General features: G+C 45.3%; 1 protein-coding gene across 5 annotated transcripts in view; it reads left to right on the top strand.

The window, feature by feature from the left end:
* Positions 1–19,765, top strand: part of PGM1 (phosphoglucomutase 1) — a 61,116-nt gene that overhangs the window by 18,915 nt on the left and 22,436 nt on the right. For 2 of the 5 annotated variants that reach the window (XR_014805016.1, NM_001246318.1), the window contains 4 exon segments: positions 12,893–13,055; positions 13,372–13,518; positions 15,213–15,338; positions 18,242–18,432. Coding sequence is in view for 3 of the 5 variants with exons in the window: in NM_001246318.1 (NP_001233247.1) it covers positions 12,893–13,055; positions 13,372–13,518; positions 15,213–15,338; positions 18,242–18,432 (627 nt within the window). In the remaining 2 variants the exon portion in view is untranslated. 5 annotated transcript variants of the gene reach the window in all.

Genomic DNA, 19,765 nt, shown 5'->3' with positions numbered 1-19,765 from the left:
CACTGGCCAAGGACTCGAAGTTGAAGTCTGGTGTAGGAGGCCGGCAGAAGAGCAGCTCTGGACAAGCACAGAGACCAGGAACCTTGGCGCCTCCCCAGCTGAGGAGGGAGTCCTTTTTGCAAACCTTGGTTAATCCTCTACCAGTCTCTCCTTCAAGCTATCGAATGCACCACTGGCAGCCACTCAACTTTCCAAAAACATAGCTGCTTATATTCTTCCTGCTTAAAATTTCCTACAGAAATAATAATTTCCATACAAAATAGACTTTATGGAAGTTCCCATTGTGGCACAGTGGAAATGAACCCGACTAGTGTCCATGAGGATGTGGGTTTGATCGCCTGGCCTTGCTCAGTGGGTTAAGGATCCAGTGTTGCTGTGAGTTTGACTTTTCAATTCGAAATGAATGACTTTTCCCAGCTCGTGTTTCCTGTCATGGGAGTCAAACACCCCAAGCCCTCAGGCAAGCACCTGCAGCCATCAAAAGCGCAGGGCTCTGGGGGTCTGATGTTCCCTGCTGCTTTGAGTCCCGTTCGTAGCTTTCATTCTAGTGCTTGCGGTACAAGGCGGGGTTGCCAGTTCTATCCCCTGTGCCCACGCTGGTGGCGATTGCTAAAGAGTAATCTTGGTGTGAAGAGTTCAACCTATTCAGGCCCGGAGTCCAGCCCTTCCATGAGCCCTGGGACATAGCAGTGAGCAACCCAGGAAATAGTTGTCCACGGGAAGACAGAAAGGTAGAATGAGTAAAGGACTGGCACGTCTTCCTTTTCTGCTGTGTTCTGCTAGGAAGGCATCCTGGCTGATCAGAGTGGGAGCTGGAGTCTTTGCGAGGCTGGGAGCAAAGGGGGTCCATAACTCTGCCATGGTGAAATTGATGGGGCCCGAGACCCGTATGAAAGTTCCCCGTCTGAAGGGAGTAATCCTGAAATTCCCCATATGGTTTAAATGTAATTTGTGTCATTGTGAAGGAGTGCTGGCGATGCCGGCGAATTCATTTGGCCAAATTGGGCTCGCTATGCTCGACAGTAACGTTTCCGAAGATGAAGTTCAACCTTTGCTGGCGCGCTGAAACAAATGAGTTTCTTAATAGCTGCCCCACTTAGTCGGAGCGTCTTAGGAAGCTTAATGTTTTTAATGCTTCTTCTTTTTACCACACTTCACAGTCCATCTAACATGGCTGCTTCTGGCAATATTTTTATATGGGGTCGACTTCTATAGTGTCCATAAAATTAGGACTCAGACCCATTTTTAGAATAGAAGCGTTTCTAGGGCAAGGATTACATCTTTTCGGTTTGGTTTTGCGTATTGACAAACACCATACTGACATATGTCATTGGTGAAAACACTGCTCTTTGCTTGGAACCTTTGATTTGATGTGAAGTTGCTGGATATGCATTAGCAAGTGCAGGTGCTGTGAGAGATGGAAGCCTTTCCAGTCCATGCCTCGCCGTAAAGCTGGCTCACATGCAGCGATGTCAAAGAATATATGTTCCCTGGGGGGACCGGGTTCACCTGGTGAATCTATTCTGCAGATTTCATATGTAGGACTTCTCGATGCTCAAACACTGCTGTTTGTCCCCATCTGTATTAAATGATGTTTTAAACGCGAAGATGCTCTTACTGCAGAGGTATATTTAAAACTCTTGAAATTGTGAGGCAAACAAATAATGATCCTCAAAGTGGGAGTTCCTGTTGTGGCTTAGTGGGTTAAGTATATATAATGCAAGTTTGATTCCTGGCCTCGCACAGCGGGTTAAGGATCTGACATTGATGTGACTGTGGTGTAGGCCAGCAGCTGCAGCTCCACTTTGACCCCTAGTTTGGGAACTTCCATGTGTCATAGGTTTGGCCCTAAAAAGAAAAAGAAGAAAGAAAAAAATCATCCCCAAAGTAGCATGCCAGCTATTAGGATTTAGGACTGGAAGGGCATTATTCAGCTTGCAGTGATTCTTTTAAACTACTTTAGACTGTATATATTTTAACCTTTAAAGAATCAGAATAGTTACATGAGGAACACTTTCTGTATCTGTCAGTTTTTAGATGTTTAAAAACTGATACTAGGATACTAGGCCTAAGAGCAGACTTAATTCTGAAGAAGTGTCACTTTTACAACAGTTTCAATGTGAAAACATATATTTAGAAACAAATTTTGGTTCATATGAACACACGCTGATAAGCGGAGGTGCTCTGGAATCTGATGTGGCCAGTGTCTTCAAGAAGAATGGCAAGCATGTAGGCCATCCTTTGAAATAACACCTGTTGGAGCTTATGCTTCAAACAAGCCCATGTTGATGCTTGTGTGGGTTTGTGTGTGTGTGTGTGTGTGTTGAATAGCTTTTTTTTTTTTTTTAGCTTTTTAGGGCCTCACTCATGGCATATGGAAGTTCCCAGGCTAGGGATCGAATCAGAGCTACAGCTGCCAGCCTACACCGAAGCCACAGCAACACAGGATCCGAGCCTCGTCTGCAATCTATATCACAGCTCACGGCAACACTAGATCCCTGACCCACTGAGTGAGGCCAGGGATCGAACCTGTGTCCTTACGGATACTAGTCAGATTCGGTTTTGCTATGCCACAATGGGAACTCCTTGAATATCTGTTTTGAATTTTCATAGTTGTGCCTTGATTATTTATCATTTCTCATTTTATGGAATTGATATGCATTGACCATAAACTGTAAAAAAAATAAACAGATGTGTGGGAAAAGGCCCCAGAAAAACATCACTCTCCTAGTTCCAGTTTCAGAAAGAGTTTCTTCCAGAGAGTGGCTGACCACCAGCGGAGAACGTGCTGGAATGGGTGAGCAGAGAGGCTTTGGTAGGGGATGTCAGAGCCCCCATGCAACCAAGTATCCCTGAATCTACCCTGGGGTTTCAAGATCTTGTTAGGGAAACTACCAATTATGTGGTGGATTAGCTCTGTTATTCCCAATGGAAAGATTATTGGGTTGATGTTTCATAAATCTGGATCTATTATTAAACATGTCAAGACCCATATGCTGGCTTAATCTGCAAGCCTGTTTAAAACCAGAGAAAACTTGCAACCAAACTTAAAAAATATGAATTAAAAAAATTGCATTTGTGGTAAGTTGGAAAACACTGAGTGTATAAACTACTGCTCATAAAACAAAGATATTTCATAAGAATTTTAATTTAATTTAATTAATTAATTTATTTATTTTTTGGTCTTTTTGCTATTTCTTTGGGCCGCTCCCACGGCATATGGAGGTTCCCAGGCTAGGGGTCGAATCGGAGCTGTAGCCACTTGCCTATGCCAGAGCCACAGCAACGTGGGATCTGAGCCGCGTCTGCAACCCACACCACAGCTCACGGCAATGCCGGATCATTAACCCACTGAGCAAGGGCAGGGACCGAACCTGGAACCTCATGGTTCCTAGTCGGATTCGTTAACCACTGTGCCACGACGGGAACTCCAAGAATTTTAATTTTAAAAACTAAATGAGAGGCAGAAATAAGCTATAGAAAGCAAGGTTATTTCATAAGAATTTTAGTTTTAAAAACTAAACAAGGAGTTCCTATTGTGGTGCAGCGGAAGCAAATCTGACTAGTATCCATGAGGATGTGGGTTGATTCCTGGAGCTGCTCAGTGGGTCAGGGATCTGGCGTTACCGTGAGCTGTGGTGTAGGTCAGAAAAGTGGCTCAGATCTGGCATCCTGTGGCTGTGACATAGGCCTGTAGCTGCAGCTTCAATTCGACTCCTAGCCTGGGAACTTGCATATGCCATGGGTGCAGCTCTAAAAAGCATAAATAAATAAATAAAATAAGAAGAGACAGAAATAAACTATAAAAAACAATCGTCCTTGGCCAACTAGCTTTCGACTTAATGGACGTGCTTTGTGCTTTGTTTTAATGTTGTGTCTTGAGGTCCTCCCTGGAGATGGGCCAGCCCGGGTGCCATGTGAGGGATGCCAGGCTCCCTTGGTAGTGGCCTGCTTTCTGCTTTTGGGTCTGTTGGTTCTGCTGGTGCTGTGTGAGAAGCCCCTGGACCACAGAGACTTTCATGCCTCACAGAGGGCAGCCCGCTGTTCCCAGGGCCTGATGGCTTTCTGACCTGGCTTGTCAAGTTAGTAGAAAAATACTCAGGTTTTGTTTCTCAAGGGATTGATTACTCACTTTCCCCTTGAACACCTGACTTTTCTATGTACCTCAAAGTCCCCAGACATACATGTGGCCTAACTAGTCCTGATTTACTTTTTTTTTTTCTTCCGTTTTTTATCTTTTTAGGGCTGCACCCGTGGCATATGGAGGTTCCCAGGCTAGGTGTCCAATGGGAGCTACAGCTGCCACCTACACCACAGCTCACGGCAACGCCAGATCCTTAACCCACTGAGTGAGGCCACAGATTGAACCCGCAGCCTCATGGTTCCTAGTCGGATTCATTTCTGCTGCACCATGACGGGAACTCCCTGATTTACTTTTTAAGTCCCCTTAACAAGTTCACCAAAACCTCGACAGTGGAGCTTTGGAATTGACACCTTCTGCTGAGCTGGATAAAGCACACACATGTATGTATTGAAATAGATTATAAATAAAATCATAGGGATCAAGTGGAATTGGTGATTAAATTTAGTCAGGTAGAAGGTTTTTAAACATCTTAGGTTCTTCAAAGGCAAAGGACTTAAACAGCTTCACTCAAAATGTTTTCTTAAAAGTCAAGTCTACTTAAAGCTGAGAACATTCAAACACAAGATTTAATCTTATGTTCATACCATTTTTCCAAATAGTGACTTGATCACACCTTATGCACTCAGAAAAACATCCCGCCCCCCCACCCCATTCTGCTTATGTTTTCAAGGATTTTGTGCATTTTCATCCCCATTTTTCCATAAGTTCAAGGGAACGACCTGGCCGTAGGTCATTCGGGGCGTGTTTGTGGATGTCTGTTCTTCTAGAACTGAATTCTCTTTTGTTAAAGCTTTCCTGGCCAAGGAATACATCTGTTCTGTTAGATGATTTTTTCCTTCTAATTGGGATTGCATGTGGGAAGTCACACATCACTTGGGCATCAAAATAATGGTGATAGAAGGAAACCAGAGGTAACAGATCCCGCACTTCCATTTTAAGGTTGACCTTTAACTTGCGAGAGGGCATGGAGCAACTTCAGCTGCAGATGGCCTCTCGGTGATGACTGCCCAGGGAGGCTCTGGTTTAAGGGGTGTCAGTAGCAGCAGAGCTGCATCAGGGTGTCTTGTTCACGAACCGGCCTCGGGGACTGACTGCACTTGCTCCGTCTTTGCCTGCTTCTCAGAGCAGAGTCTGGCTCTGCTCTGGTGTTGGTAACTCAAGTCCGCTGCGTGCAGTGCCCTCTGGACCCGCCTCCACCCTAACGGGGAAATGAGGCAAAAATAATTGAAGGGTATTTGGCCGGCTTATGTGGGCAGAGTGTCCTCATCAAAACAACTTTGGAGATCTGCTCTGGGTGTGGGTGTGGGCGAGTGGGTGGCCATTAGCTTTTTCACAAGGGACGCTGACAGCAGGAATGAACCCTGCTTCCTCCTTGAGAATGAGCATCCAGGCAAGACCTCTGTTTTAGTGACGCAGGCAACACCGTGGCTGCTTCAGGTCGGACAGACTCTTTGTGGGGGACCTTTGACTGCTTCCTGGACCTTCACGGAGCCAAGTGGTGGGAATGAAAGATGAGTGACTTTGATGAATGGATTTCTGGGAAATACAGAAAAATGGAAGAAGGTCCTCTACCTCTGTTGACTTTTACTACAGCTCCCTACTACGACCAGAAACCAGGAACTAGTGGATTGCGGAAGAAAACCTATTTTTTTGAGGCCAAGCCCTGCTATCTGGAGAATTTCATCCAGAGTATATTCTTTTCCATAGACCTAAAAGATCGCCAGGGATCCTCACTGGTAGTTGGTGGAGACGGGCGGTATTTTAATAAATCGGCAATAGAAACAATAGTCCAGATGGCAGCCGCCAATGGGGTTGGTATATGCTTAGAATTGCTATGCTTCTGGCTCTCCACATAACCTCTTAATTCTGCAGAAATATACACAAGTACCAAGATTTGTGTGGTGCACATATCTCAGTGCTACTAACATCCAATTAAGTTTCATTGGGACTTCAGAGATGGTGTATTGTGATATTACCCTGAAATTACCTTAGTCACCTTGGGATATGGGACTGTAAGTTCAACTTCTTATGTTGTTCTCGGTGCCTGTTGCTTAAAGAGGTGCCTGTTGCTTTTAGGCATTTAAAGCGCACCCGGCCTTAGGATGCCTTATCTCCATTCTAACTAGTTTTGAGAGGCACCCTATCCTGGGCGTGAGGCTCTAATGAGTAGCCCCGAGAGGAGGATTTTGTTTTCTTTCAATGGCTTCCTTGTTGAAGTTCAGTCACTTGTCAAACAGGAAAACAAAGGCCAGGGCATGCTGTTATTTGTGGGTCCCAGTAATCGTGCAGAACTGCTGCGAGGAGGTTGGAAAATGTTAGGTGTGAGCCTTCCAAGTGGACCTGTTACAGGGCAACCTGCTTCTAATGACCTTGGATACAAAGAAGCCCTGTGTGCGGTGAATTTGTGCAGCAGGGTAGAGATAATAACTCCTGTGAGCCCATAATATAAGGAGGCTCTGCTAAAGCTCTGCTTGGCGAAGAGCTGTGTTGGCTGAATTAACCACATCGGGAGGAACCTTGCACCAGGAAGCATTGATCTTGACAATCTAACAGTTGGCCCAGTCTCACTGACTTACAAGAAGGCCGGCATCAGGACATGGCTGTTTCTGCCCCGCAAATTCCTCGGTAGGGCCAACATATATTTTTAGTGTTTTAGATTTGATTACACTTAGCAATCATTTGGAGCACACAGTCCTTCGGTACTTACCCATTTTTTAAAAATCTGTTTTGTTTCCTTCCTGGAAGCAATTCTCATTCTGAGAACGTAAAATTTAGCATCGCAGCCAAATGCACCGGGCATTCATTTTCAGTCTATTTTAACAATACACTAAGCAGGTGTGAGGGCAAAAGCCCAATTAAAAAAAAAAATACATTACCAAATTATATTTAGAAGTGTGTGTAGATCCTGTTGTTTATAACGTGAGGTTTCCTTTATACCCAGTTTCAAAATCTGAATGCCTGTCATGTAAAATTTGCTGATAAAGCACTCGAATATGAAATTATTATGACGCATACACATTTTTAAGATAAAATGTGACATGCTGTAAATTTCATCTTTGAGGAGAGCTGCGAAGGGAACAGTATTAAGATGCCTTTAATCTTTTGGGAGAGAATGGATGGAACATTATTTCTGCGCATATATCTGGATTGTTGAGTGGATCTGGTACACTGTCCCCTTTGCTGTGATATATTTGGCTTCATTGCATTTTTGTGCAAAGCTGAAGGATGTGGAAGAAGTGATAGGAATGTGTAATTCAGGCAGGCCCTATAGGCTTTCTCAGATTTACGATCTTGAGGTTTGCTAAATAATGCATTTAAAGCGATAATAATTGACTAAATACGGTAACCGCCTATTTGTTGGAGCTGTGGCAGCTCAAGCAGTATTTTCAAGACTTTTCAAGGTCATTCCTTATTAAAAATAGTGTTGCATTTAAAGTAGCCATGCTCCCCAACGGAATTACGTAAAATGTTTAGTGGACCGATACAGCACTTTCATCTGATAAAACCTATCAAAGCCTATATAGTTTGATTTCTTTTTCTAACATCTCCTAAATTCTGATGATTTTTAACATCCCTTTGATTGTGGGTGGAACTTTAGGGGGGCAATCTGTAAGAAAGAGAATTTATTGCCACAGATTTGAGTAGAAGTCAGTGTTCCTTCCTCAGCTTTGTCAACACCTGATCCACCCAGGAGCCAGGGCTAGGAGAACTTTTCAGCCTAGTGAGCTAAATGGAGGCCGATTCCTCTCTCCCCTTTAGTACACCCTTGTCTGGTGCATGTGTGGATAACAGAATACTCTGTTTTTGTTTTTATTTGCATAGAGCCACCTGCATTTACAGGCAATTTTTTTGTGTGTGTGTCTTTTTTTGTATTTTCTAGGGCTGCACCTGCAACATATGGAGGTTCCCAGGCTAGGGGTCTACTCAGAGCTGTAGCCACTGGCCTACACCAGAGCCACAGCAATGTGGGATTCAAGCCCCGTCTGCGACCTACACCACAGCTCACAGCAACGCCAGATCATTAACCCACTGAGCAAGGCTTTATGGTTCCTAGTCAGATTTGTTAACCACCAAGCCACGATGGGAACTCCAATTTTTTTAATTAAAAAATTTTTTTTTTCTTTTCACAGCCACACCTATGACATATGGAAGTTCCTGGGCTAGAAGTTGAATCAGAGCTATAGCTGCTGGTCTATGCCACAGCCACAGCCACAGCCACGCTGGATCCGAGCCACATCTGCGACCTACGCTGCGGCTTGTGGCAATGCCAGATTTTTAACCCACCGAGCAAGGCCAGGACTCAAACCCATATCTTTATGGATACTATGTCAGGTTCTTAACCCACTGAGCCACAATGGGAGCTCCATTTATAGGCAATTTTAATGAGCAAAGTAAAACATTGGCGGGGCCTTGTTTATAGTACTTGTCTCATTCATTCCTCCGGGCTTTAAACCTAGAGATATTTTTAGAAATGAAGACAGAACCTGTGGGTATGACTAGCAGAGCATAGAAAATGCAACTTGGTTTTTTTTGGTGAGATGTAGGAAAACAGTAGGCCCTATCTTTCAATTAAAGGGAATATTTTAAATTTGCTCCTTGTCATGGTTGACTATCAAAAGAGAGGGGGGCGGTGTGGAGAGTGAGGCCTCACTTGGTAGCTGGACACGAGTGATGCGGAAGGGAGATGAGGGTGAGGAGGCAGGACTGGGTGCAGGGCAAAGGGGGCATCTCTAAGCTGGTAGATACGTGGGATCCAGGGAAGGCTTTGTTCCCACCTTTTATTGTGGTAAAGTATACATACCAAAACGTGCTGTTTTAACCATTTTTAAGTGTACAATTCAATGGTATCCATTACATTCATGATGCTTGGCTACCATTGCCCCTGTCTAGTTCCAGAACTTTTTCATCATCTCATCTGAAACTCTGTACCCACTAAACAGTAACACCCCATTGTCTCCTGCCCACAGCCCCTGGCAAATTTGGTTCTAGTTTTTGTCTATCCATTTGTCTATTCCATTTAGCATATGCCTCTACTAAATATAAGCGGAATCATACAATTCTTGTCCCTTTTGTATCTGGCTTATTTTAACTTAGTATAATGTTTTCGAGGTTCATCCATGTTGTAGCACGTGGCAGAATTTTCCTTCCTTTTTAAAGGCACTATTCCATCGTATGTAGGTACTGCATTTTGTTGATCCAGTCATCTTTTGAGGGACATCTGGGTTGTTTCCACCTTTGGCTATTGTGAATAACGCTGTTTTGAACATGGGTATGCAAATATCTGTTCGAGTCCTTGCTTTCTTTTTGTGTCTGTACCTAGAAGTGCAGTTTCTGGATCCTATGGTTCAGGGAAGGTTTGTGAGTAGGGGAGGGACACAGAACTACAGTTCAGAATTTGAACCAGGTGGGCCGGGGGGTAGGTTGGAAAGATTCAGCCAAGGTAGAGCAGAGGAGGTGCTGGTGGGAGAAAGGCAGGGGAGATTGAGTCAGGAGCTGTTATGATGCTCAGACATTCTCAGGGGAAGGAGGATAATAGAGTCATATCTCCCCAATATCAGGTTGAGGATTCTATTCCTGAGAATGATGCCTGGGAAAGAGTCTGCTCTGGAAGGGAGTATTTTGGCCAGCTGTACCTACTCTTGGGCTCAAGAGAAAGAACCTACCATGGACTTTCCTTGTTTCTCTTGATTTTCTCTCTTACTCTTGCCTCCTGGTATAATCCTCTCAGTCTTGAACCATTGCTATAGGGAATGGTAGAATGAAGGCGTGACTCGGGTTGCATAGCCTGATTTTCATTTACCAGTTTCCCCTCCCACATTAAGTACATACAGAATCCAAGTAAAAGTCAGTGTGCTTGGAGTTCCAGTCGTGGCTCAGTAGTTATTGAACCCAACTGGCATCCATGAGGACATGGGTTCGATCCCTGGCCTCGCTCAGTGGGTTAAGGACCTGGCATTGCTGTGAGGTGTGGTATAGGTCACAGAGACATGGATCCCACATTGCTGTGGCTGTGGTGAAGGCCGGCAGCTGCAGCTGCAATTTAATCCCTGGCCTGGGAACCTCCATATGCCACGAGTGTGGCCCTAAAAAGCAAAAAAAAAAAAAAGTCAGTGTGCTTGATGTGCAAACACAGCCTTCAGATAACTCCACCATCCACTCTGGCTGATTAAATTGCCATCTGAGAGCTCTTGCTGTCAAAATTATGGAATTACTTGACCATAAGCTTTTATTTACATCAGAAGCACACCTGGGAACTGCTAGAAGGGTGAGATGTTCCCATTCCCACTGTCCTGAGCCCAGGGAGTTGCCGCTTCCTGAGGGAGGTAGGACGTAAGATATGTATTAGTATAACAAATTGTTCAGAGAGAGATACATGAGAGCCAAGAGGTTCCTGGAATGAAGCAGCTGCTTCCTGGGAGGTGGTTGGTAGTGGAGGGGTTTAAACATAAGGCAGTCAAGCTTTTAGTGACCTGTGGGAAAGTGGCAAAGCTAACAGTCCCAGAAAAACTTCCCCAGGGAACCCAGGCATTTCATTGGCATTTTCAGTATTAGAAATACATCTTCCACCATCAAGCCATTTCTTTTTTCTTTTTTTTTTCTTGAAATAATATTGTCTGTTAAAAACATTTTATTGAAGTGTAGTTGCTTTGCCGTGCTGTGCCAATTTCTGCTATACAGCACAGTGACTCAGTCATACATACATATATGCATTCTTTTTTTAGTATTATTTTCCACCATGGTCTGTCTCAGGAGATTGGATGTAATTCTCTCTGCTGTACAGTGGAATCTTGTTTATACATCCTAAATATAACAGTTTCTATCTACTAACGCCAACTTCCTGGTCCATCCCACTCCCTCCTCCCTCCCCCTTGGCAACCACAAATCTGTTCTCTATGTCTGTGAGTCTGTTCCTGTTTCATAGGTAGATTCATTTATGCCATATTTTTGATTACACATAAAATTGATATCATATGGTATTTGTCTTTCGCTTTTGGACTTCACTTAGTATGAGAATCTCTAGTTGCATCCATGTTGCTGCAGATGGCATTATTTTTTTCTTTTTTCTTTTTCCTTTCTTAGGGCTGCACCTGCAACATATGGAGGTTCCCAGGCCAGGGGTCGAATTGGAGCTACAGCTGCTGGCCTATACCACAGCCATAGTAACCAGATCCGAGCCATGTCTGCAACCTACACCACACCTCACAGCTACACCAGATCCTTAATCCACTGAGCGAGGGCAGGGATTGAACCCACAACCTCATGGTTCATAGTCAGATTCGTTTCTGCTGCTCTACCACGGGAACTCCTATATTGTTCTCTTTTATGCCCGAATAGTATTCCATTGTATATATGTACCACATCTTAATCCATTCATCTGTTGATGGACGTTTCAAGTGCTTCTTTGTCTAGGCTGTTATGAACAGTGCTGCTGTGAACGTAGATGTGCATGTATCTTTTTGAATTATGGTTTTGTCCAATGTATTCCCAGAGGTGGGATTGCTGTATCATATGACGGTTCTATATTTAGTTTTCTGAGGAAGCTCCATGCTGTTTTCCATAGTGGTTGTATCAGTTTACATTCATTAAGTCATGTCTTCAACCTTATTTATCTTGGGTGCGGCAAGAAGAAATAACAAATGCAAAACTTAGAAACATTCCTGTCCCTTCCTTCTCTCCAAGGGGAGGATGGAGGAAGGGCACAAACTTGTTATTTTATAAATCTTTCTGTGCAGCACTCATGTCTTCTGTAGTCAGGAACTGACAGAACTTCTTCCGTCTTTTTGAACTTGGGTCATGATGAAACAGACTGAATTACTGTCATTTTAGCAAAGGAGCTGTGCTGATACCATCTGCGAGAGATCTGGGGAGGTGAGTTAAGAATGCCACAAAAGTAGCATCTGTGGCTCTTTGATGTGGCTGGTCCTAGCTGGCTTACCCAGGGACACTTCCAGCCTTCCCGGCCTCAGGCGCAGGACATGGCCCAGGTGCCCCCAGCCTGGGAACCCACCATATCAAAATCCAAGCTTGACTGGAGACAGAAATTCATGAGATACATTTTATAACATTCTTCATAAAAAGTTTGCCCTTTTTCCTTTTTCAGATTATTTTAGTTTACAAAAGTCTTCTCTTTGGGTTAGGATTCCTTGAACTAGTTAAAGGAATATATTCTCTCTCCCAATGTGGATTGAAAGTATACTTTGAAGTGGATAAAAATGTGGGTTTTCTCACAATTGTTCGTTTGTTTGTTTTTTGGCTGCCCCCATGGATGCAGAAGTCCCTGGGCCAGGGATTGAACCCTGGGCCACAGGAGTAATCAGAGCCATAGTAGGGACAACACCAGGTCCCTACCTAACCTGCTGAGACACTAGGGCACGCCTCTCAGAATTTCTTTGATGTATTCAAATTGTGAATCTGGTCTGGACAAGCTCTGTTTTGAATGCTTTATGTTTTCTTGCCAGAGTTTTCTAGCAACCCAATTTATACGCTACAAAGTCCCCAAAAAACTCTCTGAAGGAGTGGCATTGTTCAGCAATGCTGATTCTACTTCAATAATAATATTACTCAGCAACAACAATAAAATAATATACTTCCAATATAATGATAACTCAAGCTGTGGATGTTCATTCAGGGACATCTTTACTGGTCCAGTAGAGTATTTCTTTGTTCACCTGCCTGTTCTGGCATTTCTGTGGGGTAGCTCTGGATTTACTGATATTTAAAGTGTACATTCTGGATTTCTTCTCCTAGATTGGTCGCTTGGTTATTGGACAGAATGGAATCCTCTCCACCCCTGCTGTATCCTGCATCATTAGAAAGATCAAAGCCATTGGTGGGATCATCCTGACAGCCAGCCACAACCCAGGAGGACCCAATGGAGATTTTGGAATCAAATTCAATATTTCCAACGGAGGTGAGTTTACTGTCGATTTTACGTTCTGTGGGACAAACCCACAACCAAGAGCTTGGGAGGCCAGCGTTGTGGTTCTGATCTTTAGCAAGGGGGCTCTTTGTTTCCTTTTGGTAGAAATGAGATGCTTCTCATTTTGTTGCACCCGAACATGAGGAGCCATGAATGGATGATCAGGAACATAATTTTTGGTTTAGGAAATCCTGATGCTTGGCTGCCTGAGGTGCTAGTGAAGAGGAATTGATGAGCTCTGTGTTCTGTGTGTTTCCCTGTCAGCTGCAGCAAAGGACCCACTCACTGTTTGCTGTTTGATTTCCAGGTCCTGCCCCGGAAGCAATAACGGATAAGATTTTCCAAATCAGCAAGACAATTGAAGAATACGCGATTTGCCCTGACCTGAAAGTAGACCTTGGGGTTCTGGGAAAGCAGCAGTTTGACCTGGAAAACAAGTTCAAACCCTTCACAGGCACGTTCACCCTCCTCCCCCCCTCCAACTCCTAGTTCCAGCTTGAGGGGTTTGCCTCTGAAGCTTTTAAGAATAAGAGTCTTTATCTTTGGAAAGATTGTGGCCACCAAGTTTGCATGCAGTAATGAACAGGTCTGGAATTGGGTCTGGGGGTCTAGAGACCTGGGCTCTCTGGGCCCTGCTGAGGACCAGCTGTGTTACCTTGGGTAAGTTGTTTCCACATCTCTCAGCTTCAGTTTTCTTACCTATAAAGTGAATGGCCTTGATAAGAGGACCTGTCTTTTATTTATTAATTTATTTATTTGGCTTTTTAGGGCCACCCTTGCAGCATATGGAGGTTCCCAGGCTAGAAGTCCATTCAGAGCTGTAGCCACCGGCCTACGCCACAGCCACAGCAATGTGGGATCCATGCTGTGCCTGTGACCTATACCATAGCTCACGGCAAAGCCAGATCCTTAACCCACTGAGGAGGCCAGGGATACGAACCCGCAAACTCATGGATACTAGTCAGGTTCGTTAACCGCTGAGCCATGACGGGAACTCCATAGCCGTCTTTTATTGAGCTTTTATTATGTGCCAAGCTCTTAGCATGCGTTTTCGCATTTTACTCTTACTGTGGTCCTGTGAGGGCAGCATTGTTAGTATTCACTTTTTCTAGATGAGGAAACAGAGGCTGAGAGAGCTGAAAAAAGAGGCTCAAGGTCACATAGTCAGTGAGAAGGAAATCAGGATTCAGACGCAGGTGTGAATGATTCCAAAGCTTGGGTGTTGATTTTACTTTCAGTGAAATCAACTTAGACCATGGTAGGCGCGAAGCTGGAACTCCCTGGGTAGCAGCTGTTGTAAACACTTGTTGTTGACCGTCAAGGCATGACAGTAATTGATGGAATATGTGGTGATAAGATTAGTCACAGTAATGAAATGAGGTTGAGATGGTTAGCAACGTGAGTCGAGTTTCGACTTTGCTCTGACGTGTATTCTTTCCCTGGTCTGCAAGTTTATGGGATGCATCTTTTGCTTGAACCTACCCTTTAGGAGCCAACAGTTGCATCCTAACAAAGTGGAAGGAGCGCTCTGGTCTATCTTGAAGATAGTCTTTGGGTTTAGTAAACCCCAGTAGAGAATTTCTTAAGCTCTTCATATTTTGAAAATGTTCAGACCCCTGAACATTCAACAACAAGAACAATACTAAGTTCTTGTATTTGTTTTATTCCTTTAGCAGCGCATGTGAAGAGTGGTTCATTAAAATAGTTTTACCATTAAGTCTTGATGGCAACGGGCCTGGAAAAAGGAAAGGAAAGCAAAGTAGGTGTTACATTTTCTGTTATTTTTTGACACAAAAATATACTTCTCGTGGAAACGGATAGGGAATCACCATGGCAGCAGAGCTTCCGGTCAGGCAGCCCTCCATCCAGAGTCCCCCGTATGCCCCATCCCAGCTGTGTGGGCAAGGTACTTCATCTTTCAGAACTTGAACTTGTTTGTCTGCAAAATAGGACTGCTAACATTTACCTCTCAGGAAAGTCGTTAGTATTAAATAAGACATCATGTAACAGCCCTGGCACATTGGAGCTGTTCCATAAATGTCCTTTTACCGTAGTAATTGCACATTTACAGCAGCAGAATCATTTCAGAGGATAATCTTTCTAAATGTGTTTAGTTCCTCCATCTTTCAATGTTGCTTGTTCTCACAGTGGAAATTGTGGACTCGGTGGAAGCCTATGCTACCATGCTGAGAAACATCTTTGACTTCAATGCACTGAAAGAACTGCTTTCTGGTCCAAACCGACTGAAGATCCGTATAGACGCCATGCACGGAGGTATGGAGCCGTTCCTCTTCTGTTTCCTCCCCTCAGAGATCTGAAGCAGCTCTCAGCTTTGTGTATCGTGATGCTCTTTTTTTTTTTTGTATTCTCTTGGGCCGCTCCTGCGGCATGTGGAGGTTCCCAGGCTAGGGGTCTAATCAGAGCTGTAGCTGCCGGCCTACACCAGAGCCACAGCAACATGGGATCCGAGCAGAGTCTGCGACCTACACCACAGCCCACGGCAACGCCAGATTGTTAACCCACTGAGCAAGGGCAGGGACCGAACCCACAACCTCATGGTTCCTAGTCAGATTCGTTTCCACTGAACCCACAACCTCATGGTTCCTAGTCAGATTCGTTTCCACTGCACCACAATGGGAACTCCATGATGCTTTATTTAACAAGCCTTTCCTTAAGACTCTCTCTCTCAGTTCCTTTGCAACTGTCTCAGAGTAATACACAGATAAAAATCTAGTTATATGCAGCAAAATTCTACACTGTAAGGTAGTGTGAAGGTCAGTGTTTCCACATTAAGCATCAGTGTCCGAGTACCATGCAGCTATTTTTGTAGACTTTCCCTCCCGCTCAGAAGATGCCTTACATTCTTTCTAAGCGCCCCCATCTATTTCGGAAGGGACCTGTTGTTTGCTCGATGTGATAAACGTGCTCCTGAGCCCCACGTCCCACTCACTGTGCCCCACACATGCGCCTTTTCTCAGAAGAGGACCACACCACACACAACTAAATTCAGGAACGACAGGATGTGTGTCTCTCCCTCTTCCTCCCCCGTGGCTTGTGTGGCCCAGTCAGTGGAGACAGCAGTGGTCACTGAACCATGAAGTTTTCTTGCCTGTAGGAATGTGGGAGTTCCTCAACCCTTCGGTTATCTATTTATTTGGTAATAATTCAGAGTTTTAGAATCTTTGAGTGACAAGGATTTTCCCTGGGGTTGCAATCCATCTGCTTGTCTGGCTGGGGAAGATTATCTGCCTGTGCTCAAACCCTTTCCGAGGTGTGCCCAGGGCCTCCCGTTAATATGGCAAAACCATGGTCAGAAAACTCCGGGGGGTCTAAAATCTCCCATCTCTGGAACTGCTCCCCTTGGGTCCTAACTTGCCTCCAGAGTCCCGTAGAATGGGTCTTCTTTAGTCAGACAAAGCTATTCTGACCTGTCAGAGCATTCACTTGTCAAAGACAGGTATTGAGTAGCTGCCACAGGTATGCGTAGGGGTAGGCAGGGACTTGGTTGAGACGTCCTTCAAAGCGCTTGTGATGCTGGGGGAGGTGAGGTGGGTAAGAAACGCCACTGCCAGGCCAACAAAACGAGGGTTATCTAGAATCTTAGGGATTCTCTTTGGGGTGTGGAAGAAGGCAGAGTGTGACTCCAGGTATCAAAAGATTTCATGGGAGACGTGGCAACCAACTCAGCTTTCATGAAAGAAAGATCTAGGGTGGTGGAACGGCAAGTGATGGTCCTTCCCAGCCGAGGCAGTGGCTCCAGCAAATGCCTGAGAGTGGAAAAACAGATGTCACACCAGCGGAAGGAGCAGGGGTCTGGGCTGGCTCGAGAATGAGGCTTGTGATGGGGAACTGGATCGGTGAAGCTGGTCAGGGAGCTGACTTCTTTTCTAGGCCTTCCTGTTGTTCTTTGGGTGCCTTACTTTCTGTTCCCCTCGAAGCCTTGGCTGCCTTGTCCTCATCCTATGGTGTGTCCGTGGCCTCCTCATCGTGGGGCCCTAATGGGAAACACATCCCCTGTACTGCTGTGACCCATGTATCAACATTGGTGCCTTCCTTGGTGAAAATAAGTGCTCAGCATTTTAGAGATGAACCTTCTTGGTCATTACACTAGGTGATACCGCAAAATGTCTGATTTTTCCTGTGTTTCCTTGTTAGCATTCTTTTAATCAGTTTGTCAGACAGCTTGATAGAGGAGACAGATCAGGGCTGTGAATCTTAGCTCCCTCTCCTGTTGTCTGTGCAAGTTTGGGCAAATAGCTTCATCTCAGAACCTCAGTTTTCTTCTCTGTAAATTGGAGGTGATAATCATAATGCAAATAGTTATAACAGGGAGTTCCCGTCGCAGTGCAGTGGTTAATGAATCCGACTAGGAACGATGAGGTTGCGGGTTCGATCCCTGGCCTTGCTCAGTGGGTTAAGGATCCGGCATTGCCATGAGTTGTGGTGTAGGTTGCAGATGCGGCTCGGATCCCGTGTTGCTGTGGCTCTGGCGGAGGCCAGTGGCTATGGCTCCGATTCAACCCCTCACCTGGGAACCTCCGTATGCCATAAGAACAGCCCTAGAAAAAGGCAAAAAGACAAATAAATAAATAAATAAATAAAGTAAAATAGTGCAAACAGTTATAAGTGCTGGTACTGTTCTCAGTGCTTCTTTATCTATTAACTCAGTTCTCACATCAGCCCTATTAGGGAGCTCCTATTTTTATCATTTTCCAGGCGGGGTGGACGGAAGTACAAAGCGATTAAGTCGCTTTGTCAAAGTGACACAGCCAGTGATGGGCAGAGCTGAGATGTGAACCCCAGACCTTCTGATTCCAGAGTCCAGTTTCCTAAGCACTAAGCTGTCCCATCTGGGTGGCCCTTTTGAAGGCGTGCGGGAGAAAGTGGTCGAGAAGCACCCAGCACGGGTGTGGAGCAGGGTCTTCACAATGGCCAGCCCAGTTCCCTTCCCCACCCTTTCCTAATCCACCGGCCCCACCTTTCTAACCTCACCTCTCACCCTCCTCTGTGTAGAACGTTCCACTGCAGTCTTATCGCTCCACCAGCTGCTGAATACAGTTTGCCCGCTCTCTTCGCTGTTGAGGCCATTCTCCCTAGAACACCTCTCCCTGGTCCCCCAAGCCTCTTCTGCTGCCCTAAGTTTTGTTTTCTGGTTCTTCGTTGCATGCCTGGCATAGTCGTGGGGCCGTACGTGAAGAAGATCCTGTGTGAGGAGCTGGGAGCCCCCGCAAACTCGGCGGTGAACTGCGTTCCCCTGGAGGACTTTGGGGGCCACCACCCTGACCCCAACCTCACCTATGCTGCCGACCTGGTGGAGACGATGAAGACAGGAGAGCATGATTTTGGGGCTGCCTTTGATGGAGATGGGGTGCGTGCAAGTGCATTTAAGGGGCCCTTGATGCAGGTTAGGCCGGACCCTATGGTTGGGAAAAAGACAGGCTGCTTCTACCAGGCCCTGTGGGTCCAGCAGTGCCGGTCAAGCTGTCTCATTGCATCTGGAGTCAGGACTCGATTTTTAGAAGACCCTCTTCGACAGAATGCGTCCAGACTCTAAGCCATGTGTTTAATGTTTGCTAAGGGGGGCAGGGTGACTGAGACCTGGTTATGCTGTCATGACTGGCACTTCACGAACTAGTTGGGCTCTAGACACCTGTCCTGCGGGAAGTTTTTGCTCTCCACAAGCAGCTGGCTACTTATTCAGTCTCCAGGGAGGGTTTCAGCCTTATGCATATACCCATCTATGCATTCACATGAGCTTAAAAATGATGAAACTATAATTAAGAGAATTAACATTTTATTCTTTAGCTACAGGTCATATTTTAAATAAACATGCTCTTTCATTTACATTGGTGAGTATATCACAGACAAGAAGAAGTTAGAGCTGTACACTCGGCATCGCAGACACAGTGAACACTACACCTGTTTACCTAGTGGAAAAAAAATATTTTGGTGGTTTCTATTGTTCTTTAACATCAGAGAGAATTCGCTGTTTCCTAAAAATAGTTTTTCCCATATCAGAATTCTGGGAGCTGAAAAGGGTCCCTAGCAGACATCATTTGTGATGCCTCTTTCTGCTGCAGTGCACGATGGGAGTTTTCCCTCCATACTCTCAGTTACTTGAGTACTTCCTGTATGTCAGGCACCAAGAGAACCCTGAAGGTGGCAGCACGTGTTGTTGGGTCCTGCACCAAATGCAGGGGGCAAGATTTACTTTGCTCTTTTTTTTTTTTTTCAGTCTTTTTAGGGCCGCACCCACCATGTGGAAGTTCCCAGGCTAGGGGTGGAATCGGAGCTACAGCTGCCAGCCTACGCCACAGCCACAGCAACGCAGGATCTGAGCCACATCTGACCTACACCACAGCTCACAGCAACGCCAGATCCTTAACCCACTGAGCGAAGCCAGGGATCAAACCCGAATCCTCACGGATGCTAATCGGGCTTATTACCTGCTGAGCCACATGGAAACTTCCAGCTTTGCTCCTTAAAGGGCGCCTGATAGACCTATCAAACTCAAAACAGCCCACATTTCCTCTCATAGTGGTCTCTCCTCTCTTCTGGGAGGGAAGAGGGGTGATTGGTTCCAGAGTTTGGAACAGATGGGGGAGGTTCAGGTCAGCTGGCCTCTGGAGAGAGAACAGAGGATTTGGCCCAGAAGGAGTCTAGGCTGGTACTTTAATTGAAAACAGTTTCAGCTCTTTGGG

This window comes from Sus scrofa, chromosome 6 (assembly GCF_054392235.1).
Source record: "Sus scrofa isolate SSC_HxYL_T2T_F1_AM1 chromosome 6, Sscrofa_HxYL_maternal_Yorkshire_Landrace_v2.0, whole genome shotgun sequence".
Lineage (NCBI taxonomy): Eukaryota > Metazoa > Chordata > Mammalia > Artiodactyla > Suidae > Sus > Sus scrofa.
Note: the sequence above shows the minus strand (reverse complement) of the source record. Positions and strands in the feature narration are given on the sequence as shown.